The following is a 27762-nucleotide window of genomic DNA, read 5'->3' on the forward strand; positions in this document are numbered from 1 at the left end:
AAAACTCAAAGCAACACTCGCGCGGCGCGGTGTGGCCATATTGCGAAACATGCTTTTTTGAAAAATGATTGGTTTTTGATTGGACGATGGAGTTATCGCGAGTTTCTCGTCTGTTTGTCTGTGGTTAAATGTACTGGTCAGCCTCGCCAGGGATGGCAGTAATGTGTCCACTTTGTAAATGTCCATCACGACGTACCGTCGGCATTATCAGCACAGCTTCCTGGCGCGGATTTTGTTTGTCGTTTCAGTTCGGTGCCTTCGGCACCTTGAACACAGGCAAGTCGGCATGTTCCATCGTTTTTTGAACAAACCAGTTGGAAACATCCGCCTTCTTCGCCACATCAGGAATCGAAAATTTCGGCTGACGTTTGAATAGGCTCAAACCAGGTTCGCTGTCTCTGGGTCTTCCTAACTGACTTCACCACCCAGGACTATTATCTAATTTTTCGTTTTTTCCTTTCACGTCTTGTCCTACCCTAAAGATACTATTTCATCGCTAATTTCCCAGGCGTCTCAGAAGTCTCAAGTTACATTCAATTTGGACGAGATAGCTCGCACCTCGCACGCTGTTTTTTTCGCGCTATCGTCCGGCATTCTTGCGACGTGGCAACGCAATCTACCGACTTTCACCAGATGTACGATGAAAGTCTCTGGTCCGATCACCCTTCCATCCATTCTTCTAGTAGCTTATCTTTATCCCAAATTTTGGAAATAACTACCAGCGTATTTCGGACGTGCTTATAAATGCCGAAGACCAACAAAGCCGCCGGTAAAAACTTCCAACCAGCAAGTTTTTACCGGCGGCTTTGTTGGTCTTCGGCATCCCGATCTCCCGTTTGACCTCTTAGAGATCAGGTGGTATGTTCTTCCATCTTCCACTATCTTCCATGCCATTAGCATTCTTAGGTTAACTTCCGTTCCGGCTCCTTCTACAACTTCACTGTTGATGTGCTAAGCGAAGAACTGAATTGCTTGCATCTTTCGACCACTTCGCACTCGTTTGTGATCAAATTTGCTGCCTTGTACCTACATGCGTCAAATATGTGGTATCGAGTCTATCTTCGTCGGGGCAGTGCACGTTGATGATGAATAGAAGAAACGGCCTTTTACCCTAAATTAACACAACACTCTTTTGTTCTGGAGAATCTGCATTCGTTTCATCTGTTGTTTTGATGCAAGAAACACGGCTGTTCGACAATAGTCGAAGTGGGAAGCGATGATTGACTTATAAATAAGAATATGCATTTGTAGTCAAGAAACGATTGATTCTACACAGCACATCAAATTTTCGATCAGCCTCACGGATCGTATAACTAATGTGCTCATTGAAATTTTATTTTTCATCAATCATCACTCCACTATACAGAGCCGGCGTTACAGCGCGCGAATCCCTGTGCAGATTAAGCAGCGAGGCCCTTTTTTGTATGCCAGAGGGGCATTGGGTTGAAAGGTCACTACTGTGACAGTCTTAATGATCGTCTTTTTTTTTTTTTGAAGGGGATTTGACTATTTTGTCCATTAATTTGAACTTTTGTAGTAATCGTCTTTTGGTGCAGGTTTCGATTGCTGTACACAGTTTCGGGACTGCTCATACCCATTGATTAAGTTGAGTTAGATAGTTGTAATCTTGTGCCGTGAGTGACCTTTTGGTACTTGGGTTCTACAGAAAACGTCCACTGTAGGAAGCTAAGGGTCCGGGCGGCACCTTCTTTATCAACGAACCACGAGGGTATCGGTGATGGTCGCAATCCCAACTGTAACGACCGACAGTAAAAGACTGAGAGTGCCAGCAGCGCTTCGTAACATAAGAACGGTTGCTGGAGGAAGTTGAAAGTCTCGGCGGAACAACCTGCTTCAATGACGTTTGGTGGAGGAGGGTCCCAGAGGCGTCCTCTACTTCAACGACATCTGGTCAAGATCCTATAGGGTACAAGATCGGCGAGAGTTCCTTTCAAAGGATCTTAAGAGTCCAAGCCGCGCTTCGTAGCAGATAAATGCCTGATGGAGGACATCGAGAGTCCCGGTGGCGCTTAAAACAATATGGCAAAAAGAAAATTGTATTGGGACATTTTATTCACAGAATTCACAAAAAATCCCACACTTTTGGAGAACGAAATGAACAAGGTACTGGAAGAAAATATAAAATTGGCCATTCAAACTTTTTCGTATGGCCATTCAAGGCTTCAATTAATTTATGAATTTCGACAATGTCTGATTTTTTTGCAACAGAGTATAACTTTTTACGGGCAACTATAATCATGTCTTGTCGACAAAATTGTTGGACATGTTTTACAACAAAAACGTTGAATTTACCCATGTCATGCGTTATGTCATTCATGGGGTTTTGGGTTTACAGACGTACAGACCTAGAACTTGTTCCGGCCATATCTTGGTGATGCAACTTCTTGCGTTATGTTCAGCAATCTCTGCACACACGCACGCACAGACACACTCACACACACACCCGGGATTCGAACATACGACGACTGGCTTGTTAGACAAGCATCGTAGCTCGAAACTAACTGGGCGGACACACATACATATGAAAACCAAAAAAAACTACAACTCTTAAAATGGTCTCAAATTTGCAAATGTTGATCGATTTGACTGAAATTTTGACTTAAGGATCTCTAAAGTGAAAAAAAAAATCCATTTTTTTAGTTAAATTTCATATTTAATTGAAAATCTCGTCTAACTTTTGTAGAACCATCATAAATGTATACATATCCAGAAAGCTTATCCTGTAAGCTTTTCAAAAATGTATAAAATGCTTAAAATTGCTTGGAAAATAATTGAGTTGATACGTGAAAACCTAGCCAAAACCGTATTTTTGCAATAACTTGAAATTTTGGAGGTGTTATACTGGATTGGTATGTCCATCATAGGATTTCCAGAATTCGCATAACATTCTCATTTAGCTTTCACAGCTCTTTGGCCAGAGCGCTGCCACCTTGAAGAGAGTCCCAACATTTCAAGTACCAAGTGTTTAATAACACTTGATTTATTCCAGTAGGGAAGCCCAAATAACGCGGTATGGCAAGACACATTACTTATCATCCTTACAACGTTAAAAAATATCTTTTTGCCAACCGGTTTCAATACATAGTAGAATTTATTTGGAAAGTTTCCTTTTTAATTTAATTTCAGGTTTCGTATTCTACTAGGACGCTCCAAAACCTTCAGAAAATTTAATTTAATTTCAACCAGTTTCAAGTTTAACCAATCAACCGGGTGATGTCCAACCGCTCACAAAAACCACCTTATCTTATTGTTGATTACAATTTTAGCTTAGTTAGATGAGAGAGGCGCAGGAGTAGACAAGGCGTCATTTTCATTCATTTGAAGTTAGTCTGCCTTGAATGCCTGGTATGACTTGAATGATCAAGAATAATCCAAGAGCAAGAAAAGCTGATGCCAAAATTTAAAAATGAATTCGAGCTACGGAGTTTGCTATCTATAATTTACTAGCTGACCCGACAAACTTCGTATTGCCACAAATTAACCTGTGTTGTACATAAATCATGAATCTCGGATGATCTTTGTCACTATCTCGAGTTTTGCAAGCCCCCCAGTGGGCGGCGCTTCCGACGGCGGGTCACCGGCAACACTCGCGACCGGCTCGTCCTGAATGATCTAGTGTTACTATAGATAGTTTTTGTGGTCTTGTTATTGATTAATGTTTTATGGAAGAGTCTCGAATTTCTCGAGTTGGATTAGTTTTTGAGTTTCGCAAAAATTTCTGTTTTATTTGTATGAGAGTCCATAGCCCCCTACCACAGGGGTGAGAGGTCTCTAACTATCATAAAATAAATTCAAGACTCAAAAATCTCCTACATGCTAAATTTGGTTCCATTTGCTTGATTAGTACTCAAATTATAAGGAAATTTGTATTTCATTTGTATGGGAGCCCACCCTCTTAAAAGGGAAAGGGGTCGTAATACACCACAGAAAAAAAATTCTGCCATCTAAAACTCTCACATGCCAAATTTGGTTCCATTTGCTTGATTAGTTCTAAAGTTATGAGCAAATTTGTATTTCGTTTGAATGGGAGCCCCCCCCCCTTCTAAAAAGGTAAGAAGTCCTAATTCATAATGGGAAAAATGGTTGCCTCCAAAAACACCCACATGCCAAATATGGTTCCATTTGCTTGATTAGTTCTCGAATTATGAGGAAATTTGTATTTCATTTGTGTAGAAGCCCCCCCTCTTGAAGTGTGGAAGGATCCTAATTCACCGTAGAAAATATTTTTGCCTCCAAAAACCTCCACTTGCCGAATTTGGTTCTATTTGCTTGATTAGTTCTCGAGTTATGGGGAAATTTGTATTTCATTTGTATTTGAGCCCCCCTCCTAATGTGGGAAGAGGTCCTAATTCATCACAGAAAAAATTCTTGCCTCCAAAAACACCTACACGCCAAATTTGGTTCCATTTGCTGGATTAGTTCTCGAGTTATGAGGAAATTTGTATTTCGTTTGTATAGGACCCCCCTCCTAAAGTGGGGAGGGGTCCCAATTCATCATTGAAAAAAAAATTGTCTCCAAAAACACACATATGCCAAATTTGGTTCAATTCGCTTGATTAGTTCTCGAGTTATGAGGAAATTTGTATTTCATTTGTACAGGAGCCCCTCTTCTTAAAGTGGGGAGGGGTCCTAATTCACCATAGAAAATTTTCTTGCTCTCGAAAACCTTAACATGCCAAATTTGGTTGCATTTGCTTGATTAGTTCTCGAGTTATGAGGAAATTTGTATGGAAGCCCCCCCTCTTAAAGGGGAGAGGAGTTATAATTCCTCTTATAAAGAGGGGAGGGGTCTCAATTCACCATAGAATAAATTCTTGTCACCAAAAAAAACACCCACATGCCAAATGTTGTTCTATTTGCTTGATTAGTTCTCGAGTTAGGAGGAAATTTGTATTTCATTTGTACAGGAGCCCCCCCTCTTAGAGTGGGGAGGGGTCCTAATTCACCGTAGAAAATTTTCTTGCCCTCGAAAACCTTCACATGCCAAATTTGGTTCCATTTGCTTGATTAGTTCTCGAGTTATGAGGAAATTTGTATGGAAGCCCCCCCTCTTAAAGGGGAGAGGAGTTACAATTCCCCTTATAAAGAGGGAGGGGTCTCAATTTACCATAGAATAAATTCTTGTCACCGAAAACACCCACATGCCAAATTTGGTTCTATTTGCTTGATTAGTTCTCGAGTTATGAGTAAATTTGTATTTCATTTGTATAGGAGCCCCCCCTCCTAAAGTGGGGAGAGGTTCTTATTCATCATAGAAAAAATTCTTGCCTCCAAAAACACCTACATGCCAAATTTGGTTCCATTTGCTGGATTAGCTCTCGAGTTATAAGGAAATTTGTATTTCGTTTGTATAGGAGCCGCCCCCCCACTTAAAGTGGGGAGGGGTCCCAATTCATCATAGAAAAAAATTTTGTTTCCAAAAACACACACATGCCAAATTTGGTTCCATTTGCTTGATTAGTTCTCGAGTTATGAGGAAATTGGTATTTCATTTGTACAGGAGCCCCCCCCCCCCTCTTAAAGTGAGGAGGGGTCCTAATTCAACTTAGAAAATTTTCTTGCCCTCGAAAACTTTCACATGCCAAATTTGGTTCCATTTGCTTGATTAGTTCTCGAGTTATGCAGAAATTTGTGTTTCATTTGTATGGGAGCCCCCCCTCTTAGTGGGGGGAGGGGTCTCTAACCATCACTAAAACCTTTCCTGGCCCCAAAAACCTCTACATGCAAATTTTCACGCCGATTGGTTCAGTAGTTTTTGATTCTATAAGGAACACAGGACAGACAGACAGACAGACAGACAGACAGAAATCCTTCTTTATAGGTATAGATCACATAAAGTTTCGACTGTTTTAGACATTAAAAGCTCAAGATAACCTTCAGTTATGTACAGTTTAATAGCTGCTATCAAACACTCATTCAGTGAACTACTTTATAGGTACCTACGTCACTTACTAAGCTACTTAAAATTATCCGGATGGGTATACTTTGCGGTGAATATGTAGAACAAAGCTGGCACCGGAACGAGCATTAACGAAAAGTAGGAAATATCATAAGGTATCGAAATAATACCATACGCCAGCAGAAGCCAATGACCGACTGAAAATTTAAGCAATAAGTAGCGACAATGAGGTAATTTATGGGAAAGCTTCTTTATACTCACGAATGATGGTTACATTGCGCATCTGGGTAACGGATGTTTCCAGGAGAGATTTCATTGTTTGATCCAGCTTAATTGAGAAATGAAGCGCATTGGAAACGACTGAAATCACTATGCTCAAGTAGGGGAATGAATAATCTAAAACAGTCATAATTAAATTCACTTCCGTTATGGTCAACTAAGTTTATCAATACAACTTACAAATAAGTCCTCCTGCGACTGCATGAAGCAACGTGAGTATCGGGAAGATGTATAACGCATAGTAGACGGCCATTTTTCCGCGAAATGGTAAGAATTTAATGTTGAGAAACGGCCGAATGATCATCATAAAGGTGATGCAAAACAAATAGAAAAGAAAAATCATAGTCTGCAAGGGGTAAACCGCTTCCTGGGTGCAGTACAAGGTCGTCTCATAGTTGGGCGTTGGATTGTGGAACAAGGTGTACCAGTCGGACAGCTTGCGTACACCACAGGAATTAACTCGCAGCTCAAAGATGGGGTCCGTAAACAGGATTGTGAGGACGGCTGACCCCAACACTTCGATGCAGGCGCTGGCGTGCAGTATCAGTTCACCCCTGGTGAACTTCCTCTGCTGGGCATTCAAATCGATGCAGAACCAGTGGATGATTAACGGCAATATTGCCATAAAGCCCAGATACAACCAATCGTGCTCGCTGAGGTCATTCCGGCACGGTGCACAGAGGTACTGTTCGTTCACCCGGAAGCCACGTAGACACGCACCGCACTCACTGAGCGACGCATTTTCCAGCAACGATCGGCCACAGTATAAACCGGGACACTTGTCTACTGTTTTCAGCATCTTAGCTTTGCTGCTGGAAGCTAGTTTTGGTGATAAAATTCAGAATTCGTTCCATAACAAAAACTTGCACTCCGTTGTGTTTTGGTGTTCTGTTGTGACGTTTAACAATAAATGTATTTATGTCGAATTCAGGTGTTCACCTTTGTGTGTGTCAGTGAAGAGTTTCTGAAGGGAAAATTCGGGCAATCTTCACTGAAAATAAAATGCACGTTCTATTGTGGCTTGTGGTGAAATATGGATTTTTGAAGAACTTTTATGTGTGCACTTTTCAGTCGGTGTGTTGCCGTAGTTATTCAAATATTAGGTAATCAAGTCAGTGTACCAGGCAGCACTGCTTTGCTTTGCTTGAGGATGGGATATATCAACATAAACAAATATCGATATTTATTTATTTGAATACAGCAAAGTTTCGTTAATTGGTGGTTCGTTAATTGGGCGGTTCGTTAATTGGGTGTTCGCTAATTGGGCTATATGACAACTTGAATGTCAAAATTGTATGGAATTTTTGAGTTTAGAAATTTCTAACAACTGTCAGTCGGCCCAATTAGCAAATCAGCTGGAGTGCAATCGTGGCCCAATTAACGAATTCAGGCTGTATAAAAGTGCCGTCAAATGGGGTAACTTGCAACAGCGGGGGTAACATGCAACAACGCTATATCGATCGAATTAATTGTACTTTTTGATCTGTCACTTCAATTTTTAATCTATATCAGTCACTGAATCTCGTTGTTAACAGTTCAAAGAAGCCTTAGATACTGTTAATTTGATTTTCTGCTGTTTTGGTGATTTTTAAAAAATCCCACAAGATGGTGTCAAATTCATCGTCAATTTTTGTCTGTAAAAGGTTTGTGTCGCCCACAAGCATTTCAAATAAAAGAAGCCTAACATGCATTTTTTATAGTAAAATGAATAATAAGGAAACAAAATACAGCCTGAATTCGTTAATTGGGCCACGATTGCACTCCAGCTGATTCGCTAATTGGGCCGACTGACAGTTGTTAGAAATTTCTAAACTCGAAAATTCCATACAATTTTGACATTCAAGTTGTCATATAGCCCAATTAGCGAACACCCAATTAACGAACCGCCCAATTAACGAACCACCAATTAAAGAAACTTTGCTGTAGTAAAATATATAATATTTTTGAGGTTTTGTATTGTATAGATTTAATATTGTAAGTAATTGTATCATATTGTAATATGATGAAAAAACGAAAGAAACAATTCTCGCGTCACTTTGCATTTCGTCCAATGTAACAAATGTAAACAAATCCGGTTTATCGCAACAAATTATTGCTCTTTTTAAACTCTATGTTATACAAAAACGCCTGCCCAAATAGAATTATTTTGAGGTGAAAAAATTAGCATTATCAAAATGTCCAATGTGCACATTCGAATTACGGATGACTGACTGTTACTTCGGTCGTTCTCATCTGATGTCCAAAGTGCAAAAAAAATCAAAACAAACCCAATCTGTACATTGGACGTTTAGCAAGTGAAAGTTTTTTTTCGCATTATTTATGCATTTTAAGTGAAACAAGCGGCCCAATATTGAAAAATAGCCTCGAAAATAGCGTAGCACGGCAACGCACGTATTTTACGGTGAACTCGCTTAATTTATGTGCAATAGCCTGGAAAAATAAAACCGTCCAAAGTACAGCATGAGATGGTAAACAGTCCAATGTAACTTTTTCCATAATAAACCAAAACTGCCTAGTTTTAATTAGATTTTTAAAATCTCCGTTAAATATTGAATGTTATTATTCATCAACCACGTTGAGTGAATGACTGAAAATTATTTCATTTTGAAACAATTTAAAGATGAATTCGAAGAACTTCGATCTCGTTTTTCTTAATATGGTGGAATTGTTACATTGGACGAAATCAAAAGTGACGCGAGAATTTTGCTTTCATAAATATTCTGACAGTTCGACGGGGATTCGTGTAAGCGCATACAGTAAGAGTTATATGTCGGGTTAATACAATAAACAAAAATGAAAAAATTAAAATTGGGAAATATTTATTTCATTGGCGGAACTAGCGCTCATTTCTAGGGGGGCTGTAGCCCCTGGCATTTTTTCGACCATTTTATTTCCTTGACATATTAAAATTAAATATACATTGATGCATGGGAACTTTAAGTAGTGATGCATATAAAAATTACTCTCAAGTTTTTATTATGTAAAGTTATCTAACTATAGTTTTTTCTTAAATTTAAAAATCCAGCCTGATTTTTCTAGGGGGGGCTAAATGTTTCCTAGGGGGGGCTTAGCCCCCCCTGGCCCCCCCTTAGTTACGCCAATAATTTATTTATTTGTAGTTTTTCAACAAATGTACAAAATATCGATAAAATAATATGAGCGCAATTAGAGTGACTACACAGAGAACAGACATTCATCTTAATCTCGTGGCATGTGTAAAAATCTAAGCCGCCATATTAAAAGTAAGTGGTAATGCTCCCGTTACGTGGCGCTCGTATCACTGATAGAGCGAGCTTTGATTGCTTTGTTTCCTCGCACAACAGTACTATATCAACTGCATTGCTGTAGTAACTGTAGCAACCAAATTTTGGGAAAGAAAACAAACGCTGTGAGCATTTTTTGGTGCTGTGTTTTGCTATGAACACGACAAAAAACAAAATAAATGATAATAAACAATAATTCTCATGGGTAAAACTAAATTCTTTCCAAGAACCTCGAATTATTTTATGTACCTAGATCCTGCTTACAAAACTCGCAAATATTGCTTCCTTTTGTAACTAAGATAGCGGCCATCAACATAATTGATGAAGGGTAGAATTCACAACTTGGGAAACGGTACGAGTTTTTCTGCACTATCTTCGAAAAAAATATTGTAACGAATTCCGTTTCCAATAACAGACAACTTTTTTTAGAACATCCGACCAGTTGACTAAATAAATTGTGGGTTGTCTATTTTATCCTCCAAACAAGATACTTTGTCCTCTATCTCACATGTCGTATTCCATTGCAGTAGAACAAGATTTTCAACCGGCAACAGTCGAGTCAAACATACTTCTTTAACGTTAGCTTCTTCACCCCATGGAATATAGTAATTAACGAACAAATATCCTCATCCTTTGGTCCATACGGCCGATTATTGGAACGTTTGATTTCATGCAATGCAGGAAGTTGTGCCACTTGATAATAATTTTCCAATTCCACAGTTGCAAGCAAAATAAAAAAACAAACAGTTGTTGCTACAGAAACTAACATTCGAGTTGCCAGTTATTCAAAAGTGAAGAACATAGCAAGAATATATATAGAATATGGCAACATGGCCGTAGCGCAACAGGTGCACCGTGAGATAGATGTCGCTACTGTTTCGTTTAAAATTTTACACACCATTTGGATGAAATTTTATATGAACATAAATGTCTGTTCTCTGTGGTGACTATAGACAGAGTGGCGACAATGTCAAAATTGGAATGATAATTATCTGTCAGTGTCATTCCAATCGAGCAGACGACCTATCCAACGTTGCAGGAAAGAAAAAGAACAACCGTGGAAAAACCGCATTGCATACATTTGGGATGACTTGTCGCCACTCTGTATATAGTCACTCTAAGCGCAATGGTTAAACATTATTATCGATATTGTCAGTTGTCAATAGGCGAATAAACGCAAAACTAATGAAGCCCATGCGACTCCTACATTTAGCTGTCCGAACTAGGAAAATGATGATCAGTTACAATTTTTCGATGGATGGATATACAAATCAAAACATTTTTTATTTAAATCTCAGTAAAATAAATATTGCGAACATTAAATTTTCTGCAGCGGGTTAGAAATCTTATTTTCTAGCTAGCGCACTGGTGGTTGCAAATGAAATGTGTATTTAGGACAAGTAAATTGAGATCCGGATTTAGTTTAGGTGTGTATGGTTATGTTTATAGATACGGGACCGAAAAATTTAGATCCAGATATATTCATGAAAGTGTTCTACTTAATTGTTTAAGGTAATTTTAATGGTTTTCAGCAAAATTATAACAATATTTCATCCAAGGCTTGCTGAATCAATGTCCTTATTGTTTAGTATTTATTGTGTAATAAAATTTTAACAGTTTTAAATAAAATGCGGGCAAATAAAAATTATAGTAAGTATATATGTTATTTTCTAACCCAACCATAACATTTGATTGATTCCAAAGCGCGTATTTTAAAAAAAAATTCAAATTCGCTTCTGAAGATTTTAGTTTTCTATGTGTTTTGACAGCTTGAAATAAAAATATCATCATTTTTACCGCGGCGCCAACTACTTGTCGAATGAAGCTTTTGTTTACCTATATCTTTCCCGTCCCTACTGTGTTACCTGACTCACTGCGGATAGAGTGACTATATACAGAGTGGCGACAAGTCATCCCAAATGTATGCAAGGCGGCTTTTCCAAGGTTTTTCTTTCTCTTTCCTGCATACGCGTTGGATAGGTCGTCTGCTCGATTGGAATGACACTGACAGATAATTATCATTCCAATTTTGACATTGTCGCCACTCTGTATATAGTCACTCTAACTGCGGATATGCGTTGTGTTCGCGGGATCGTGTTGGTTCGAAAGGTTTCGAAAAATATCGCCCTTGTATCGAAAATATCGTTAATTTTGGTCACTTAAAATAACGTACTTAAACGTTATATTTCAAATGCCAGTACAGCAAAGTTTCGTTAATTGGTGGTTCGTTAATTGGGCGGTTCGTTAATTGGGTGTTCGCTAATTGGGCTATATGACAACTTGAATGTCAAAATTGTATGGAATTTTCGAGTTTAGAAATTTCTAACAACTGTCAGTCGGCCCAATTAGCGAATCAGCTGGAGTGCAATCGTGGCCCAATTAACGAATTCAGGCTGTATTATTTGCCGAATAACAGTACCCGTGGATAGTGAAAGTCGTATTTTTTTGAGAAAATGCAAACTTAAAATATTTTCAAAACAAAACATGGGAGCCGAAAGCAAGAAAAGCAGTGCATGCAATTTTTGACAGGTCGCACTCGTACTCGCACTTAGGTGCGATCGCACTTTCAAACTGTGGAGTCCTGTTTAGTGGGGTGTGCGCAATATGATCCGTTTTCCATTTTGCATTGATTATGTCCCCTTGCAGCTGATAACATTCGGACGAATTCGCACCATTCGAAACTCGTTTCGAAATTTTTTATTAAAGCCGGCTGCTGCTGAAGTGCTGACCAGTGTTGCCACATGTATAGATTTATCTGGAAAAGTACAGATTTTTCCGATTTTTTTGGTACAGATTCTGTACGGTACAGATTACAGATTTTTGACAAAAAGTACAGATAGGTACAGATTTTTTTAGATGTCAAAAACTCATTTTTTTTATATTGTTACTCGTAATCAATAGAGTAGCACCTCTTGGCATGAATGCAAACAAAACAAAATGTATCTATGTTTAAATTTAACAAGAGTATGTATAAATATCATTATAGAAATAAGTAATTTGTTTAAAGCTAACAAACCAGGTTTTTCTATGCAACAAACAAACTTAGTGGTACAGATTTTGGTACAGATTTTTGAAAGCAAAAGTACAGATGAAAAAGGTTTTTTTACCTCCCAGTACAGATGAATATGTGGCAACACTGGTGCTGACGCCGCTCATCAGGCATGCCAGATGTGCAGGTTTACTTTACATTTGCAGTTTATGTGCAAATTAAAAAAGGACAAAAAATTTGTAATATCACTGCGGTTTTTTAAACTTTCTATTTCAATTTTATTTTTAAATATTGTGTAGAATTGTAGGTTGACTTAGTGAATGAAGATCATAAATTGCATAAATTTGTTATACTTTTTCCACTTTTACAATAAGCATTCTGTGTATAGACGTGCGCTGGCATCCCTGGCCCGGCCGCGGACGCCGCCATTTTCGATTATTCGCCAATTTTCAGTTGCTACAGTGTGTTGGTTCCGTCGACGTGCCGGTAAAAAGTTAGATTCTACGCTTTTCAGCTCTATTTTTAAGGATAAAACTGGTTGAATTTTGCGGCTGAAGTACTCAGGTATGTGTTTATATTGAAGCTTTCGTCTCAGGTGCGTTTTTTGAGCGATTGTTGGACAAAAATGTTTGATTGCTGAAATCGAGTTTTGCCATCAGGTGAAAATGGGGCTCGGGCTCCGCCGTACTGGTTTGCTTGTATTTTTTCTTTTCTGCCAGGCAGTTCGTTTCTGCTGTACCTAACCTAAGCGTTGTTTACCTATCGTTTTTGTTTTACGTAGCAGTGCGTCGTTTGGCTCAACAGTCTTCGTTTCCTTAGCAGCGGGTCTAGTTGGTATATCAGTTCGATCGAAATCAGTGTTTCTATTTTAAATCACCATGGATAACGATAACAATGATCAGCAGAACAATCGCGACCGCTCCCGTCGTAGCGATCGTGGACGTAACAACTCCCGCTATAGTAACGATCGTGACCGCAGCCGCGACCGCGACCGGGATCGTAGTGATTGTCGGCGAATCTACGTTTCCAACGTACCGTACGAGTACCGTTGGCAGGATCTGAAGGATCTATTCCGTAAGGAGGTCGGAGATGTGTCTTTTGTTGAGCTTTTCCACGATGAGTCGAACAAACCGCGTGGCTGCGGAATTGTTGAGTTCGAAAAAGCGGAACACGTCCAACTGGCGTTGGATAAGATGAATCGCTTCGACATCAACGGGCGCCAGCTGGTTATCAAGGAGGACTACGGTAACGAGCGGGACAAATACGGTCGCGTCGTACCCAAGTCATTCCGTGGCAATGAACGCGATGGTGGCAACGACAATCGTCGGCGCGATCGAGATGACGACCGAATGTATGTGTTGGTTTGGTATTCTTTAGTCAGTAAGATTTCCGATTTGAGAAGAGAGTTTATTCGACTGATTCATTGATGTTTTCTGGTTTGGTAGTCGGGCAGAAACAGTTTGGAAAACATCTCTTTGGGCTTTTCTAATGCCTTATTTTCATTTTTTTTTTGTTTTTCAATTGATAAACACGAAGGTTTATCTCTGGAAAATAACGGCTAATTTTCGTGTCAAAATCGAATAAAATCTCTTGTCAAACTAAGAAGCTTAGCAGTCATAAGTATTGCTTCCCTGGATTTTCCCACAAATGTCTTTGCATTACGCATTGGCGGATATCAACACCATCATCAATCCCTAATCTACCACCTTACGATTGAAAGTAGGAATTTCCGTAGCGTACCTGAGCCTGTTGGCAACTCATATCATTTTATTTCTGTCGTTCTGTGTGGTGTTCTGCTCTCTTAGCTCGGGACGTGACGATGGCGTTGGCTTCAATCCGGACTTCAATACCTACGGTCTCAGCATCAAGTTTTTGGAAGGTCTCGGTATTCAGGGGCCTCTGCATACCCGTATTTTCATCGCGAATGTGAGTATGGTTATTTAGTATGTTTTCCTTGTGCGGATCATAGAAAAAACAGATTTGTTTCGTTTGCTGCCTTATTTGACTGTCCAGAGTACTATATTTTGATATTGCTATTTTTTTTGTAAAAAAAACCGGTTGCAACAGGAACCTTCACTGTCCGAATAGAATTCTTGTGAACAATTTTTTCTACTCTTCAGTTTTCGTTCTTTTTCTTGAGTACGGTCAGTCTAAAAAAAATCTGTTTCGAACGTTTGAAGGTTATGTGATAAGGTCAAACAGCAATTTCTAAATGTTTGTTTTCGAATCTCGTATTAGCAACAAAACTTTACCTATTCTATAATGGTTTCGGTAGTCAAAAAGATTGCTCGTGGCAATTTATTAATATATGTAATTGTGGTAGTTCATCTTTCGGAGGTTATTTAATTCTGCATCGTCGCCAGATGCAAAATTAAAGTCGACAAAAACTGATCCAATACCAATTCTCGTTAAAACAAATTGACCATTTCAATATTGTAAATCGAATCATCCCCTTAGCAAATCGTAACAAATTCTGTGAAACACAATTGAATCTCTGGCAAATCAGTTCAATCATTATTTAGTCACATGTTGGTATGTTTCCATTTTCTTTCTTTTATTCTCGTCTATCCGAAATATGCGTCGTTTTCTGCAGCTTGATTACAAGGTCGATGCTAAAAAGCTGAAGCAAGTTTTCAAGCTTGCCGGTAAGGTCCAGAATGTGGACCTCTCCGTCGACAAGGACGGCAACAGTCGAGGTTTCGCAGTCATTGAGTACGATCATCCGGTGGAAGCCGTTCAAGCTATTTCGATGTTCGATCATCAAATGTTGTTCGACCGTCGCATGACCGTCCGCCTCGATCGCGTGCTGGAGAAGGGCGAATTGAACCGTCTGCCGGAAGGTTTGAAGGGTGTCGGCATCGGTCTGGGACCGAACGGTGAACCTCTGAAGGACGTTGCCCGCAATCTCCCATCGCTGCAGCAAAATAATCAACTTCAGAACAATCCCATCCAGAATGCGGCTCCTACTCCGGTTCAACCTCCACTCGCTGGCAATTTGCTTGGGGCAGCCGGTAGTAATCTTTCTGGGCTGAATTCGAATCTTGCTGCTCAGTTGAGCAGCGTGGTTGGTCTGTCCAATTTGACCGGTAATTTGCAAAATTCTATCTTGAGCAATGCGGCAGCAGCCGGTCTGTCAAACTTAACTGGCTTGGGTAACTTGGGAGCTGCTGCTGGCGCCGGTGGGCTTGGCGGTGGTGGTCTTGCGGGACTCGGTGGATCTGGGGCATCTGCGCTGGCCGGTTTAGGTTCGCTCGGCGGCGGTGGTGGCGGAGGCGGTGGCAACGACAGTGGTCTGGGCGGTGGCAATTTCAACCAAAATTATTCGTCTGGAGCATTCGGCGGTAGCGGTGGAGGTAACCGCGGAGGAAATGACTATGATCTCGGATCTTCCAACGTCCGTAACTACAGCACTGCACCGAATGATGATTATGGTCGCAATTACGGAAATATCAATAATGGCAACCGGAAAGTCTCCGACACGATTATCATTCGTAACGTAAGTTATTTATCAAATTAAAGCTAATGTATAAAAATAACATTTTGTTGGTGTTTTTCAGATGCCATCCTCGTGGACTTGGCAGACATTGAGAGATAAGTTCCGCGATGTTGGGGAAGTTAAGTTCGCTGAAATTCGTGGTCAGGATACGGGAGTTGTTCGCTTTGCCAAAGAGCGAGATGCCGAAGTTGCCATAAGTAAGTTTACCAAATACTCGCTAGAAGAAGCTTTCTCAAAACTAACGAACGTTCGATTTTTTTTTCTTTCAGAACTTATGGATGGTTCGCGTTTCGATGGTCGCACCGTTGATGTCACTTTCTTCTAAGTATAATCGAGTATTTCAGCACTTTTGTCCTGAGAACCCTTCCGTAATGTTAAAATGCTTTGCCAGCAACACAGCATTTTGCGCGTGAATTGTATCGTGTGGGTGTGGTTGCGATTGTGGACCTTTGAGTACGAAGTTTTTCAGTTAGTTTCTGGTTTTATTTGACAATCGCGGTATTGCAGCATATTTTGGAGGATACTCTGAGCGTGAGGACATTTTATTCTCCGCTAAGTCTTAAGTTTTAGTTGGGTCAGCTTTTTTCCGGCGTTGATTTTCCGACGTAGCAACACTCAAAATAGTTTCGGTTGACAACTTCGTATTGGCTGGATTTTTTTTAAAGGGATACGCTTATATTACTTTATAGGACGAAATTGAATGATCGAAGTTCTTGGTTCGGTTTCCACACACATTCATACATAAACACTTAGCATAAGTGACACTACTTAATATTAGCGCGTAGACGTTGCTTTTCTCGTATATCACTAGAAAGCTGTATTGACGAAAGTAAAGGAAACTACATTTTTCTTTGTTCCATACATTAATGCTGTTAGCTGCGTCACATCGTTGACGCTAACTGTATCCACTTCGAATCGAGTTGAATACAAATGGTAACTATACAAAAGTAAGCTAAACACCATCAGTGGTGTGCATGACTAATAAACAATGAAATATCAATCAAAAATAAGTGATTTGAAGATGACAGATCCTGCATTACTGGATAGTTTAGGAAAGTTTACCAGATTCGGAACTGTAAAAGTTTGTAGTAAAATTAAAACAAAGAAATTCCTCGATATTAGTCATTTTTTCTCGGACAAATTTGTCATCGACAGTTGAGTTGAGAAGTTCCATCCCAAGAGATGCCTTCTTTTTTGCCGACGACTCGGGAGCGCTGGAAAAAAGCGTAGGAAGTCTAGTTCGTGCTTATTGGTAACATAATCGTTTCTTTGAAGCTGCCCTTAATTGATGTTTAAGGGAAAGTATAACAATTCAATTATATAGCATATAGATTAGTACATTATACACACGACGGCTTGGTGTTCAAGCTGCATCGATACGATTTTCCGGCGTATCTTATCAAGATCATCAGAAGCTATCTGTCTGGTAGAGTATTCCGGGTATCTCCGGGTAGAATAGTGTCAGTTCGCAAACATTTAACATCCCTGCAGGTGTGCCTCAAGGAAGTATCCTGGGGCCCACTCTGTATAACATTTATATTCGACATACCTCCCACTGCCGCTGATATGCAGAACATCCTAACTGAGTCTGACGACTCAGCTTGCTGTCTACAAACAAATTAACAACACTGCCGTTCCGCCGCTCCGGTCTGGTCGGGCTGTGCTCGGTCACAAGCCGATGCGCACAAACCAAATGCTTAAAGATGGATACTAAACATGCCACCCTGAACCAGAACGAGCGAGGAAGCACTTTTATAGGAAAAAAGACATCAAAGCACAGATCACACAGCAATCTACTTAGCAAAATGTGGTCGTTGAATAAAAAATCGGTTCTTGGTCGAGATGAGTCGCTGCATATTATTCGACGTTGAGCTTTCGGAGTTCTATTGGGCTGAAGCCATAAGCATCGTATGTACTTGCAGAATCGCTTATCATCGAAGTCAGTCCACAAGACACGATTGGAGATCTCCAGTGGTACGATTTTACGAAGCTGAAAGTAGCGCAGTTCGCCATACGCCCATGTTCCCAAGTAATAACGCAAGAAGATGAACTCAACCACGGACCTGTTGTTGTTTGTTGGCTACTCTTTGGACCATAAGGCGTATCGTTTTTGACATAGGACTACGTCTTTCAGGAAGGTAGCTGGTATAGGGGGTAATTCCAAAAAATCTATCGAAAAGTGGTCAAGTTTTGAACGCTAATAGGTTAGTGGTTTCCCGATTGATTTTCAATATTCTTACACCAATCGCCTCCCAGTTGGCTTCGAGATATGACGCTGGTCTAATTAGCCAGTCGTCGTAAGTTCGATTATCGACTGGGAGAGGTTGTTAGAATCAATAGGATCGTAGCAACTGGCCCTGCAATTGTCCTGCACTCGTAAGAACAGAAGGTCAAATTCGATAACGGAATGCAGTGGCGACTCGTCCGCATGTTCAACCTGTTCATAGGACAGGCAACAAAATTCAACCCGACAAATTTTTTTTTCATCACTAGTTCATGATTTCGTTTGAACCGACGCATATGCAATACGAATAATTCGGTAAATTATTAGTTTAGTTTACGAAGCTGCTGAGCAAACCGTTCAACACGACGTTTGAACGTTGCTTTGATCTCAATGCACAAGCATATATACTAACACATTATTCCTGATGTTGATTCTGGGTACGAAGGAGATAAAAAGAGAATGTGAAACAGCTTTTACTCGAAAGCGCGGGCGCATTATTGTCTCATTACTCGTTCATCTTCAGCATTGAACAACTTACTACCACATATCCCTATGGCCTGCGCTTTGATTCCATTTTATCTAGTCACGAAGCTAATGAGCAAAACGTTCAATACGACGCTTGAACGTTGCTGTAGAGATTAGCACCAGGAACAATGTATTGGTACGAAGGGGATGGCATGCATTATTCGCCAAATTTTCTCATTAACTCGTTCATCTTTAGCATTGAACAACTTACGCATATTGCTTGTGGTGCGTGTGGTGGTTATTCTTGAATTTGGTTCAATAGGTAAATTGAACGGAAAGTCTTAGGTTCGTAGTTAAAATTCAGAGACGAGTTTGCTGGTAAAGTAAACCGCCGTATTCCGTTGTTATTTAAATAATAGGGGTATTCACGTAGCGCTTGTTATGTTGCGTATACGGAGTATTGCGTATTTATACTGCCGCTACTCTACCGCTTCCATAGAAACCGGAACTGCTATGCGAATTGCGGCAGCATATACACGAAATACACCGTTTACGCAACATAGCAAGCGCTACGTGAATACCCCTAATGTTTGTTTTATGAATAAAATATAGAATTTCGATAATAAAAAAGCTGCGTATTAATTTGTATTTTTCGCTGGTTGAACAGGTAAGCTAAACCACCACGAGTCGCCACTGACGGAATGTAGCACCTAGGCTTTGCTTTGCTTTGCTTTACACCAATCGATTGGAAAATTTTCTAAGAATTGGCCCAAATGAAGAAAAGTTGAAAAATTGAAAATAATAAACCTATGTTTTACCGGAATTCTTGGTTGTTGGAAATGACGTCATGAAAGTGGAAATGCGTTTTCACGCTTCGGCTTATAATTCAGTCAATTTTCAATAGATTTCCAAGATATTTACACCAATTGATCGAAAAATCGATTTGGAAAATATTGAAAATATAGAACACTTGATTTTCAATGCGCGTCATTGAAAAATTGAATTATTTTCTTATTCGTGCCTTCCCACGTTAGTGCTTCCCTAGCACGGATGACAGAAATATACGATATGAGCTAACGGTTAAGCCTGCTTATGATTGTGATTAATTTACGCCCTATAGAATCCGATCGAAAATTGTTGAGCTTCAGCTGTTGCTGCTTCCCCGGATAAGGCAACGAAGACATCCAAATTCACCAAGTGAGACGCCAACGAACCGAAGAATCCATCGACTCATTCGCCAGTGAACGATATGGTTTTGGCTGCTATGTCTTTTACTGCGCATCGTCATTCGTTCAGTGGCTTTCGTTGGCGAGACATCGGCAAGCAGCTAGATTGCGACACATCGGACAGGCAGTTTTCGAGTCACATCCGGGGCATAATTTTAAAGCTTGTATGTGAAACATTGTTTGCCTTACGGTGCACATTGTCGTCAGTTGGTCGTGTTCATCGGCTGCTGAGGAAAGGAAAGTATGCTGAGCGTGTTGGAGCTGGAGCACTTGTCTCGCTGCCGTGATGGAATATCTGGCTGCTGAAGTTCTAGAATTGGCAGGAAATATGCTGCTCGCGACAACAAAACGACCAGAATTATGCCATGTCACTTGCAGTTGACCACCTGGCCTGGTATTTCATCGTAACTCATGCATGACCATATACGAACGGCTTCGTCGATTGCATAGATGTTGAGGCTTTCTGGCTGGTCCGTTGCAACAAGCCGTGCCTGGTTAGCGGTTATCGGTACTTCAATTTACCGAAAAGAGAATTACGTTAGGTACGTTAGTGCAAGTTTATTGCAAACTAGAGCTATGATAATCAAACAATCGGTCCTTTTAAGGATCACACAACAATTTCTTCTTTTGTAAACTACAGAAAAGTTTTGCGCAAGTTTTTCAGCTTTTTAAAAACTCGCGCGTACCGTCTATCGATTACCAGAGGAAAAGCGCTATTCAACGTAAAAACAGATCATGAAAATTTATTTACTGTTTGGTTTAGTGTGACTTCGATTGGTTTTAATAAAATAGATTCAATCAATTCATGGATGTAACCCCAAAATCGGTTGAGGATTGGATGTATACATATTACTACTTTGATAAACTTTGCGTATGTAGGTTGTATACATGAAGAATCGTATTATTACATACATGGATACATTCTGCTATCGCTACAAAGGGACTTACGTAGTCCTATGTTACCTATGCGGTCGTGTCTTGTGCATAACCCCTCAGATTTTTGGATCGATAGACGATAAAGTTAATCACTAGTCGCGATGTCAATTCCGTTGAGGAGTTTGCTTTGCCGGAAGCATTTAGTGTGACATGATAATGCCATCCGAAGAGGTGATCGAATTGGACATTGCAAGCAAGCTGATCAATTCTGGTGCTAAACCTGCTGAAGAAGTTGAGGAAGAAGACGCCTGCGACGATGACGAGTCTGGAAGCTCTCCGATCGAAACGGAGTACTACACGGAAGCGCATGTTGAAAATGTCATATTGGTCGAATGCGATAACGACGAAGTCAGAATCTAGTCGTCAACCGAAAGGTTATCCGCTTTTGCGTTATAGTGAGACATCAAGCGATGGTCGTGACCCTCGCAACTATCAACCAGGTCATCAATGACCCCAAGCATGAGTACTGGATGGCAGCCAAGGACGAAGAGTTCCGTTCATTGATGGAGAAAACGCTTGGGAGTAAAGAAACTCAATAAAAAGAGTGACCAAAGTAACTCAGTAAATCGCGAGTACCTACCATCATTAAACCAGATCTCTTTGATGACTGTTTAGCTGGAATTTTTACAATCAAAGTGTGTTGTTGGTTTAATAATGCTGGTACTCCTCAGTTCCAGTGTAAATGGGATCTCCAGAGAATCAATAGGATCGTAGCACTAGCCCCTCTATTGTCCTCTACTCAATAGATGACTGCGAAGCCTGTCGTATAAAAACAGGTCAAGTTTCAGTAACGGTATGTAGCACTGAGGCTTTGCTTTGCTTTTATTGAGTTTGAGTTACCTGGCCATTCTTGAATTAATTTACTTGGGAGATAGATTTCCCGAGAGTCGTAAGCCTGTTGGATGTAAGTGGGTGTAAGAAGAATAAATGTAAGAAGGAGGAAGATATTACCGGAAATGTCTGGCACAAGGCAAGATTGGTCACCCTGGGTTTCTCACAGAAGTACGGTATCAATTCTGATAAAATCTCCGCTTCTGTAGGCCGTCAAGTCACGTCCCGAATGCTACTGACCATCGCTACAGAACAAAATCTCCCGGTGAACTTAACTTTGGACTTAAAGACCGGGTAGCTTACTGTACGGTCGTTCCTTCTCATCTACGTTGACGATATTCTAGTTGTGTGTATCAACGAGGAGTTTCAAGAAATCATCAACCACCTGATGAAATGGTGCTTCAAGTAGACTGTGTTGGTCAACATTCAGCTGTTTTTTTGAGTTTCAGGTAACTAAATCTACTAATGGTTACTGTTTAAAGGTGATGGCCAAACTACGGGCCGCATGGGCATGAGGCTCTTGAATATTGAACTGATTTGTTGCATGGTGAACGGGAACAAATATTGCGTAGAGCCACCCACCCATCAGAATGTGGAGCGATACAAACAGAAGCGGAGACAGCAAACCAGACTCTTATCTGCTCCACCAAGAGCAGCAGTGGGAAGAACTCAAGCAGCTGTACCGCTTCCACGACACACGGAAGTTCTATCAAAGACTCAACGAATCTCGCACCGCGGGCCGAAATGTGCAGAGATAAACATGTAGGCAGGGATGGTTTGATCACTTTGACTCAATTTTGATTCATTTGACAGTACCGTCTCAGACGAACCAAATATGACAATGTTATGTATGGGACATTTGTAGAACAAGTTTTAATCTACAATTTTTCTGAACAAAGTTTTGCTGTATCGTTTGTAGTTACGGTGCTACAACGCTAGTAACTCATCAGTGACTAAATGAACGTTCATTTAGTCACTAATAAGATACTAGCATTGTAGCGCCGTAACTACAAAAGATACAGCAAAACTGCTTTCAGCAAAATTATAGAAAATAACAAATGTTCCATATATAACTTTGTCATATTTGGCCCCGTTAAGACGGTACTGTCAAATGAATCAAAATTGAGTCAAAGTGATCGAACCATCCCTGCATGTAGGGTATTTTGACTGACGACCGTGCATTGATCGAAAGGTGAAAGCTGTACTACGATGAACACCTGAATGGCGTGCAGGCTGAAGACCATGATAGTGGAGGAAGTGACTTCATTGGTGCAGCAAGCATCGGAGATGTACGGTGCCATGCCAATCGATAATCGAAGTAAGACGAGCCATCCAGTGGCTGAAGAACAACAAAACAACAGGAAAGAAATGTGACATTAGAGCGGAACTTATCAAAAATGGCCTGGACAAGTTGGTCAGCTGTTTGCATCAATTGGTCGTCAGGATTTGAGATACGGAACGACTACCGGAGGAGTGGAAAAACGGGGTTATTTGCACTTTCTACAAGAACGGCGATAAGCTGGATTGTGAGAATTACCGAGCGATCACTATACTGAATGCTGCCTACTAAGTGCTTTCCCAAGTCATCCATCGGTTATAGCCAATAGATTCGTAAGAAGTTATCAAGCCGGTTTCATGGAGGGTCGGTCTACAACGGACCAAATCTTCACCCTGCGGCAGATCATCCTGTTCATTGATTTCAAAGCCGCATATGATAGTGTAAACCGACAAGGGCTATGGAAAATTCTGCAAGAAAACGGCCCTCCGGGTAAGTTTACTAGACTTATGCCAACGATGGATAAGATCCAGTGCTGTGTGAGAATCTCGGGTAGATTGTTGGACACATTCGAATCTCGCAGGGGACTTCGACAAGGAGATGGCCTCTCCTGCCTGTCATTCAAGATTGTGCTTGAAAGAGTTATAAGACGAGCGGCGATCGAAACGCGGGACACGATTTTTAATAAATCCAGCCAATTTATCTGCTTTGTCGACGACGGCTCACTGGCAACAGAGGACAAGAGTACGAGCCGTGAGATTAAAAGGGATATTATCATCGGAACACACACTTTCCACAAACACAAACACTTTCGGTCTAGCAATCCGAGCCCTCGTACAAAGTGCACATTGCACAAAACGCTTATTAGACCGGTTGGCCTCTACGGGAGCACTGGAGTTTTCGAGCGGCGTGTGCTAAGAACAATCTTTGGTAGTGGCATGCAAGAGAACGGTGTATGGAGAAGAAGAATGAACCACTAGCTCGCGGGTCTCTACGGCGAACCCAGTATTCAGAAAGTGTTTAAAGCTGGACATGTTGCTAGAATGCCGGACAACTATCCTACAAAAATGGTTTTCGCAACGAATCCGGTAGGATCAAGAGTACCGAATAAAATGGAGGAATTATGTTACGCAGGTTTTTTCATAAGACGCAAGGCCAACTAAGTAAGTAAGCGACTTTTATTAAAGCCTGGTAGGAGGTTAGGTACATATCGCGGTAAATTCACAACCGAACATTTCCATTGGCGCCCCGATCTTGGGGTGCTCCATCACCAAAAGCATTGTAAAGAGGGCCAAAGGGTACTACGTGGCTGCATCGAACGCTGCATTGGAGGTCTACTGCAAGACTGACTCGGCCGAAGACACACGGGGACAGAAAATCTACTTCTGGCTTCCTCATTTTCCTCGGTGGCCGAGACGTGAGTTGAACTTGAGCCTCAAGGAAGTAATCGTGCGGGGCTCTATCTTCCACATAAGCAGAGTTCATGGCACTAATCGAAGCATGCCAAGAACTTCTATGGAAGCTCATGAAGCCAATTGGTCATCTGTGCATCCGCGAGGACAATCAAAATAATTTGGTAAACCACTAAAACGGTTCAGTTAATTCTCTTGTCTTTTCCGAATATCTAATGAAAATGATTTTATATGGGAATATTCCTGTAATAGACAGGAGATCTAATTGAAGTAAATGAATAAATCGGACTGAGTTTGCTTCAAAACACGATTCAAGCCATGTTAATTTTTATTAAATTTGAATAGAGTTGAGTGTTTTTGACTTTCAGTTTGACACATTTCAAAAGACTAATGATGACTAGAATGTGAATGAGAGGGACACACCGAACGTGAACTTATTTTCTTTCAGTCGTCACCTATCTCGACTATTTCGATAACATCATTCCTACGAACGCTAGCAGACTGATCCTGGGAGCTTTGAAATCTGCGATAGATTTCAAACAATGCCCTCTCGGCTCTACTGGAAAATATCGGATTTGGCGAACCGTAGTTTTTTCTGCACTTTTCCGTCAACTGCTTACCCAACAGTCCTCGAAAATTGTCGTACCTTAACCGTATGATTGTGCTCTCCGAAATGTCGCTTTCAGTTTCTAATTTTTGCAAATTTTGTTGTGCAGTTTCAGTATCTTTTGGCTCAGTTGACGGGGTTGCTTCCACCGTCGAAGTTGAAAGAGTACCCTCATCCTCATCCTCGTCTTCGCTAACATCCTGCAGGAATTGCTCAATTTCCATTTCATCATCCTCTAACTCATCCATAGTGCCGATTGTCCTTTGAGATACCGAACCGTTCTCTGATCGATGCCGCCAGGGAAACAGAAGACTGTCGTTGAAATCTTTGGCAATACTTGTTCGAACGATATATTTTTGATTCACATTCTGCATTGTTCGAGCACATTCAGCAATCGGAAAGTTTCGCACGGCGTTAGCTTGGCACCATCGTTGCACTTCCTGGGTCCAGCCGGTGGCAACATCGCGAAATAAACTAACCGTGGGTTTCATCACCTGGCAGGTTAGACCGAGCAAGATGATGTTTAAATTTTTGCAAGTTGTAGTTAGTTCCAGCGTGAGATCAATTTGCGATTCGTCAATATAGACGATTACTGGTTTTGGAATGTGGTGTTTTTCAATGAACTCGTGGAGGACCTACTTGAAAGGAGCAATTAGTACCACTAGCCACATTAAAAGGATTCCTGCATGGTACTTACCCGTTTTAAATAGGCGATGAGTATTTTCGGTGTTACCGTACCTTGCTGTTGTGGCACTATTGCACAATTTTTTGGAGCTGTCCGTACAACTTCATCCATGATTTCTCTTTTGTATGGATATACTATTAGCGGTTGAAGAACATTTCCGGACGCCGTCACCGTATAGAGTAAATTGGTATCCCCCAGAGCGGTTTTTATACTCTCCGGTACATCCATGCGTTCTTTAAACTTGAATTCATCGCACAGAAAAATTCGATTCGGATTGTTCAGTATGTGATTGAAGTTTCCTTCGGAAAGATACTTATCCAGATGGGTGTACCAATCGGGAACAACGCCGCTGAATTTTCGGTCTTTTATTTTGTCAGTCGATAACCACCTTTCGAGAAACTGCTCATAGTACGTTCCACCTACGAAAGGATTCATTCTGGATTCTTTACTCTGCTGTATCAATTGCTCAGCAGCAGCCAGTACGTTTCGTTTCTTGATAGTGAACCCTCTCTGACAACAGTCCGTTATCCACTGTAGTAGAAAATCCTCTTCCTCCGGTCGCATTTTACTCGCTTTCCTGACAGCAGTGGCATTTTTCAAATAGTATGCCAAGGAAGTCCTAGGGATATTACAGGCTTTCGCCGCCTGCCGTAAGGAGTATTCTTCCCTAACGACCATGGCTATTGCCTTTTTAATGTCTTCATCCGTATAGCCATAACATTTCTTCGATCGTCTTGTTGACGCTGCAATGGTATTGAAAAACATTTGTTATCACTCACTTACACATAGAACACAATTTTCGACTGGTTTTACTTTTTCCAACGCTCATATTAAAGCGAATTATAATTATCTCACACAAATTTTATTTGCTTTAGTCCCTGGAGTACTTTTTGATTACATTATTCCCGTTAATATCTATTTTTATGATCAAATTATTTTTAGTTGAACTTATATGACTAGACATGTATCGACCTAGGTATCGAAGACTAGACAGGAGTGTTTTCGAGGGAGGGTAAACAACATCGGCACACTGTCAAAAAATCAGCCAGGCATGCCAAAATTGCGGATATTTTATGCGGGGACTCCGAAATCATTTTATTTCATTTCATTTATTCCGTCAAACATTGTTAGACAACATTTATGATGGTATATTATATGCTTAAAAATGAATTGAAATTGAATCGCACTCGAGTTAAGGCCAGAGTATACAAGTCAAGCGGTCTCATCTCATTCCGAATTGAACCTTCGTCGACAACGGTTGTTCAAGGATATTTCCCGTAACGTTAGGTTGTATATTGATATATCTAGCACTTTTATTTTCCTTATGCTAGATATTCTAATGAATATTTGAACTTTGTAAGAACTGTAATGATTACAGCTTCTTCTTTTGCCTGATTTTTGATTTGATTTGATAACCAATTTAAGTACCAAGGTAAAATAAACCAACAGAACAGCTACAAGCGCTGCAAGTTTGGCCGTCAAGGACTATCTAGACTTTGGAATTGGTCGATTTAAAGCCGGTAACGATACTTGATTGCAAGTAATTAGCAGTACTATACGCAATCTACGCGGAGATAAAGAGAATTAAGTTAAAAAATAACCCATTTAAACCCAAATATATAAAAAAGGCTGGTTATAGCATTAGATTCGAATGCAGAAATACTGTAATTAACGTTCATGCCTTCACCGGTTTCGCCTTTGCCATCTGAGGGCAAAATTACAGTAGTTTGAGCTGATTGAAAGCTAACAAGACCTGTTATGTTCACACGGCTATAATTTTATTATACGTAACATCTAAGCTTTGAGCAAAAACAGGTCGATTAGGTTTTTTTTCAATCTTTCTTTGTTTCTTAGGGTCCAAGTTGATATCTCATACCTAGCCGTCTCTAGAACTGAGAGATAGGTAGAAATGGGAAGAAATGGGTTAAATACTGTTACATTTGCCTATCCGGGCATGAATAATGAGTGCAATAACTTCATTAAACCGCATTGCCATAAATCAGAGAGGGTCCTACAGTCCATAGTTTGCATTCCGTCTTTGCAGGTGCGGCAAATACCTGGTTCTGAGGTGTCGTTCAGGAGCGTACAAATTCAGTTGCCTAAGAAGAGCGGGACAGTCAATATCTCCTAATGGCAATCTAGCTAGGTAGGAA

General features: G+C 40.5%; 3 protein-coding genes across 4 annotated transcripts; 1 reads left to right on the plus strand and 2 right to left on the minus strand.

Annotated features, from left to right (window-relative positions):
• Positions 1-5901: 5901 nt before the first annotated feature.
• Positions 5902-7074, minus strand: LOC128743183 (JNK1/MAPK8-associated membrane protein). Its single transcript, XM_053839711.1, has 3 exons — positions 6380-7074; positions 6182-6316; positions 5902-6117 (listed from the first exon to the last, which is right to left on the minus strand). Exons 1-3 carry the CDS (start codon positions 6996-6998, stop codon positions 5978-5980), a joined length of 894 nt encoding a protein of 297 aa, XP_053695686.1. The 5' UTR covers positions 6999-7074; the 3' UTR covers positions 5902-5977.
• Positions 7075-12902: 5828 nt separating this feature from the next.
• Positions 12903-16936, plus strand: LOC128741442 (heterogeneous nuclear ribonucleoprotein M). 2 transcript variants are annotated; one of them, XM_053837262.1, is made up of 6 exons: positions 12903-13015; positions 13233-13802; positions 14257-14377; positions 15045-15947; positions 16009-16144; positions 16217-16936. In XM_053837262.1, exons 2-6 carry the CDS (start codon positions 13330-13332, stop codon positions 16270-16272), a joined length of 1689 nt encoding a protein of 562 aa, XP_053693237.1. In that variant the 5' UTR covers positions 12903-13015; positions 13233-13329; the 3' UTR covers positions 16273-16936. The 2 variants fall into 2 exon arrangements, with proteins under 2 accessions (XP_053693237.1, XP_053693238.1); XM_053837263.1 differs by having other exon boundaries at positions 13236-13802.
• A 7784-nt stretch (positions 16937-24720) lies between these two features.
• Positions 24721-26518, minus strand: LOC128743680 (uncharacterized). The gene is made up of 3 exons (XM_053840303.1): positions 26423-26518; positions 25622-26352; positions 24721-25559 (listed from the first exon to the last, which is right to left on the minus strand). The coding sequence occupies exons 1-3, from the start codon at positions 26436-26438 to the stop codon at positions 24762-24764; spliced, it is 1545 nt and encodes a 514-aa protein (XP_053696278.1). The 5' UTR covers positions 26439-26518; the 3' UTR covers positions 24721-24761.
• Positions 26519-27762: the final 1244 nt, after the last annotated feature.

Source organism: Sabethes cyaneus, chromosome 3, assembly GCF_943734655.1.
Source record: "Sabethes cyaneus chromosome 3, idSabCyanKW18_F2, whole genome shotgun sequence".
Classification (NCBI taxonomy): Eukaryota; Metazoa; Arthropoda; class Insecta; order Diptera; family Culicidae; genus Sabethes; species Sabethes cyaneus.

Coding starts and splice junctions, on each gene's coding strand:
- LOC128743183 (XM_053839711.1), bottom strand. CDS start 6,998: ATGCTGAAAACAGTAGACAAGTGTCCCGGTTTATACTGTGGCCGATCG. Junction 6,317..6,379: donor AGTCGCAGGAGGACTTATTT/GTAAGTTGTATT, acceptor TGACTGTTTTAG/ATTATTCATTCCCCTACTTG. Junction 6,118..6,181: donor GCGCAATGTAACCATCATTC/GTGAGTATAAAG, acceptor TTAAATTTTCAG/TCGGTCATTGGCTTCTGCTG.
- LOC128741442 (XM_053837262.1), top strand. CDS start 13,330: ATGGATAACGATAACAATGATCAGCAGAACAATCGCGACCGCTCCCGT. Junction 15,948..16,008: donor ACACGATTATCATTCGTAAC/GTAAGTTATTTA, acceptor GGTGTTTTTCAG/ATGCCATCCTCGTGGACTTG. Junction 16,145..16,216: donor AGATGCCGAAGTTGCCATAA/GTAAGTTTACCA, acceptor TTTTTCTTTCAG/AACTTATGGATGGTTCGCGT.
- LOC128743680 (XM_053840303.1), bottom strand. Junction 25,560..25,621: donor TCATCGCCTATTTAAAACGG/GTAAGTACCATG, acceptor CCTTTCAAGTAG/GTCCTCCACGAGTTCATTGA.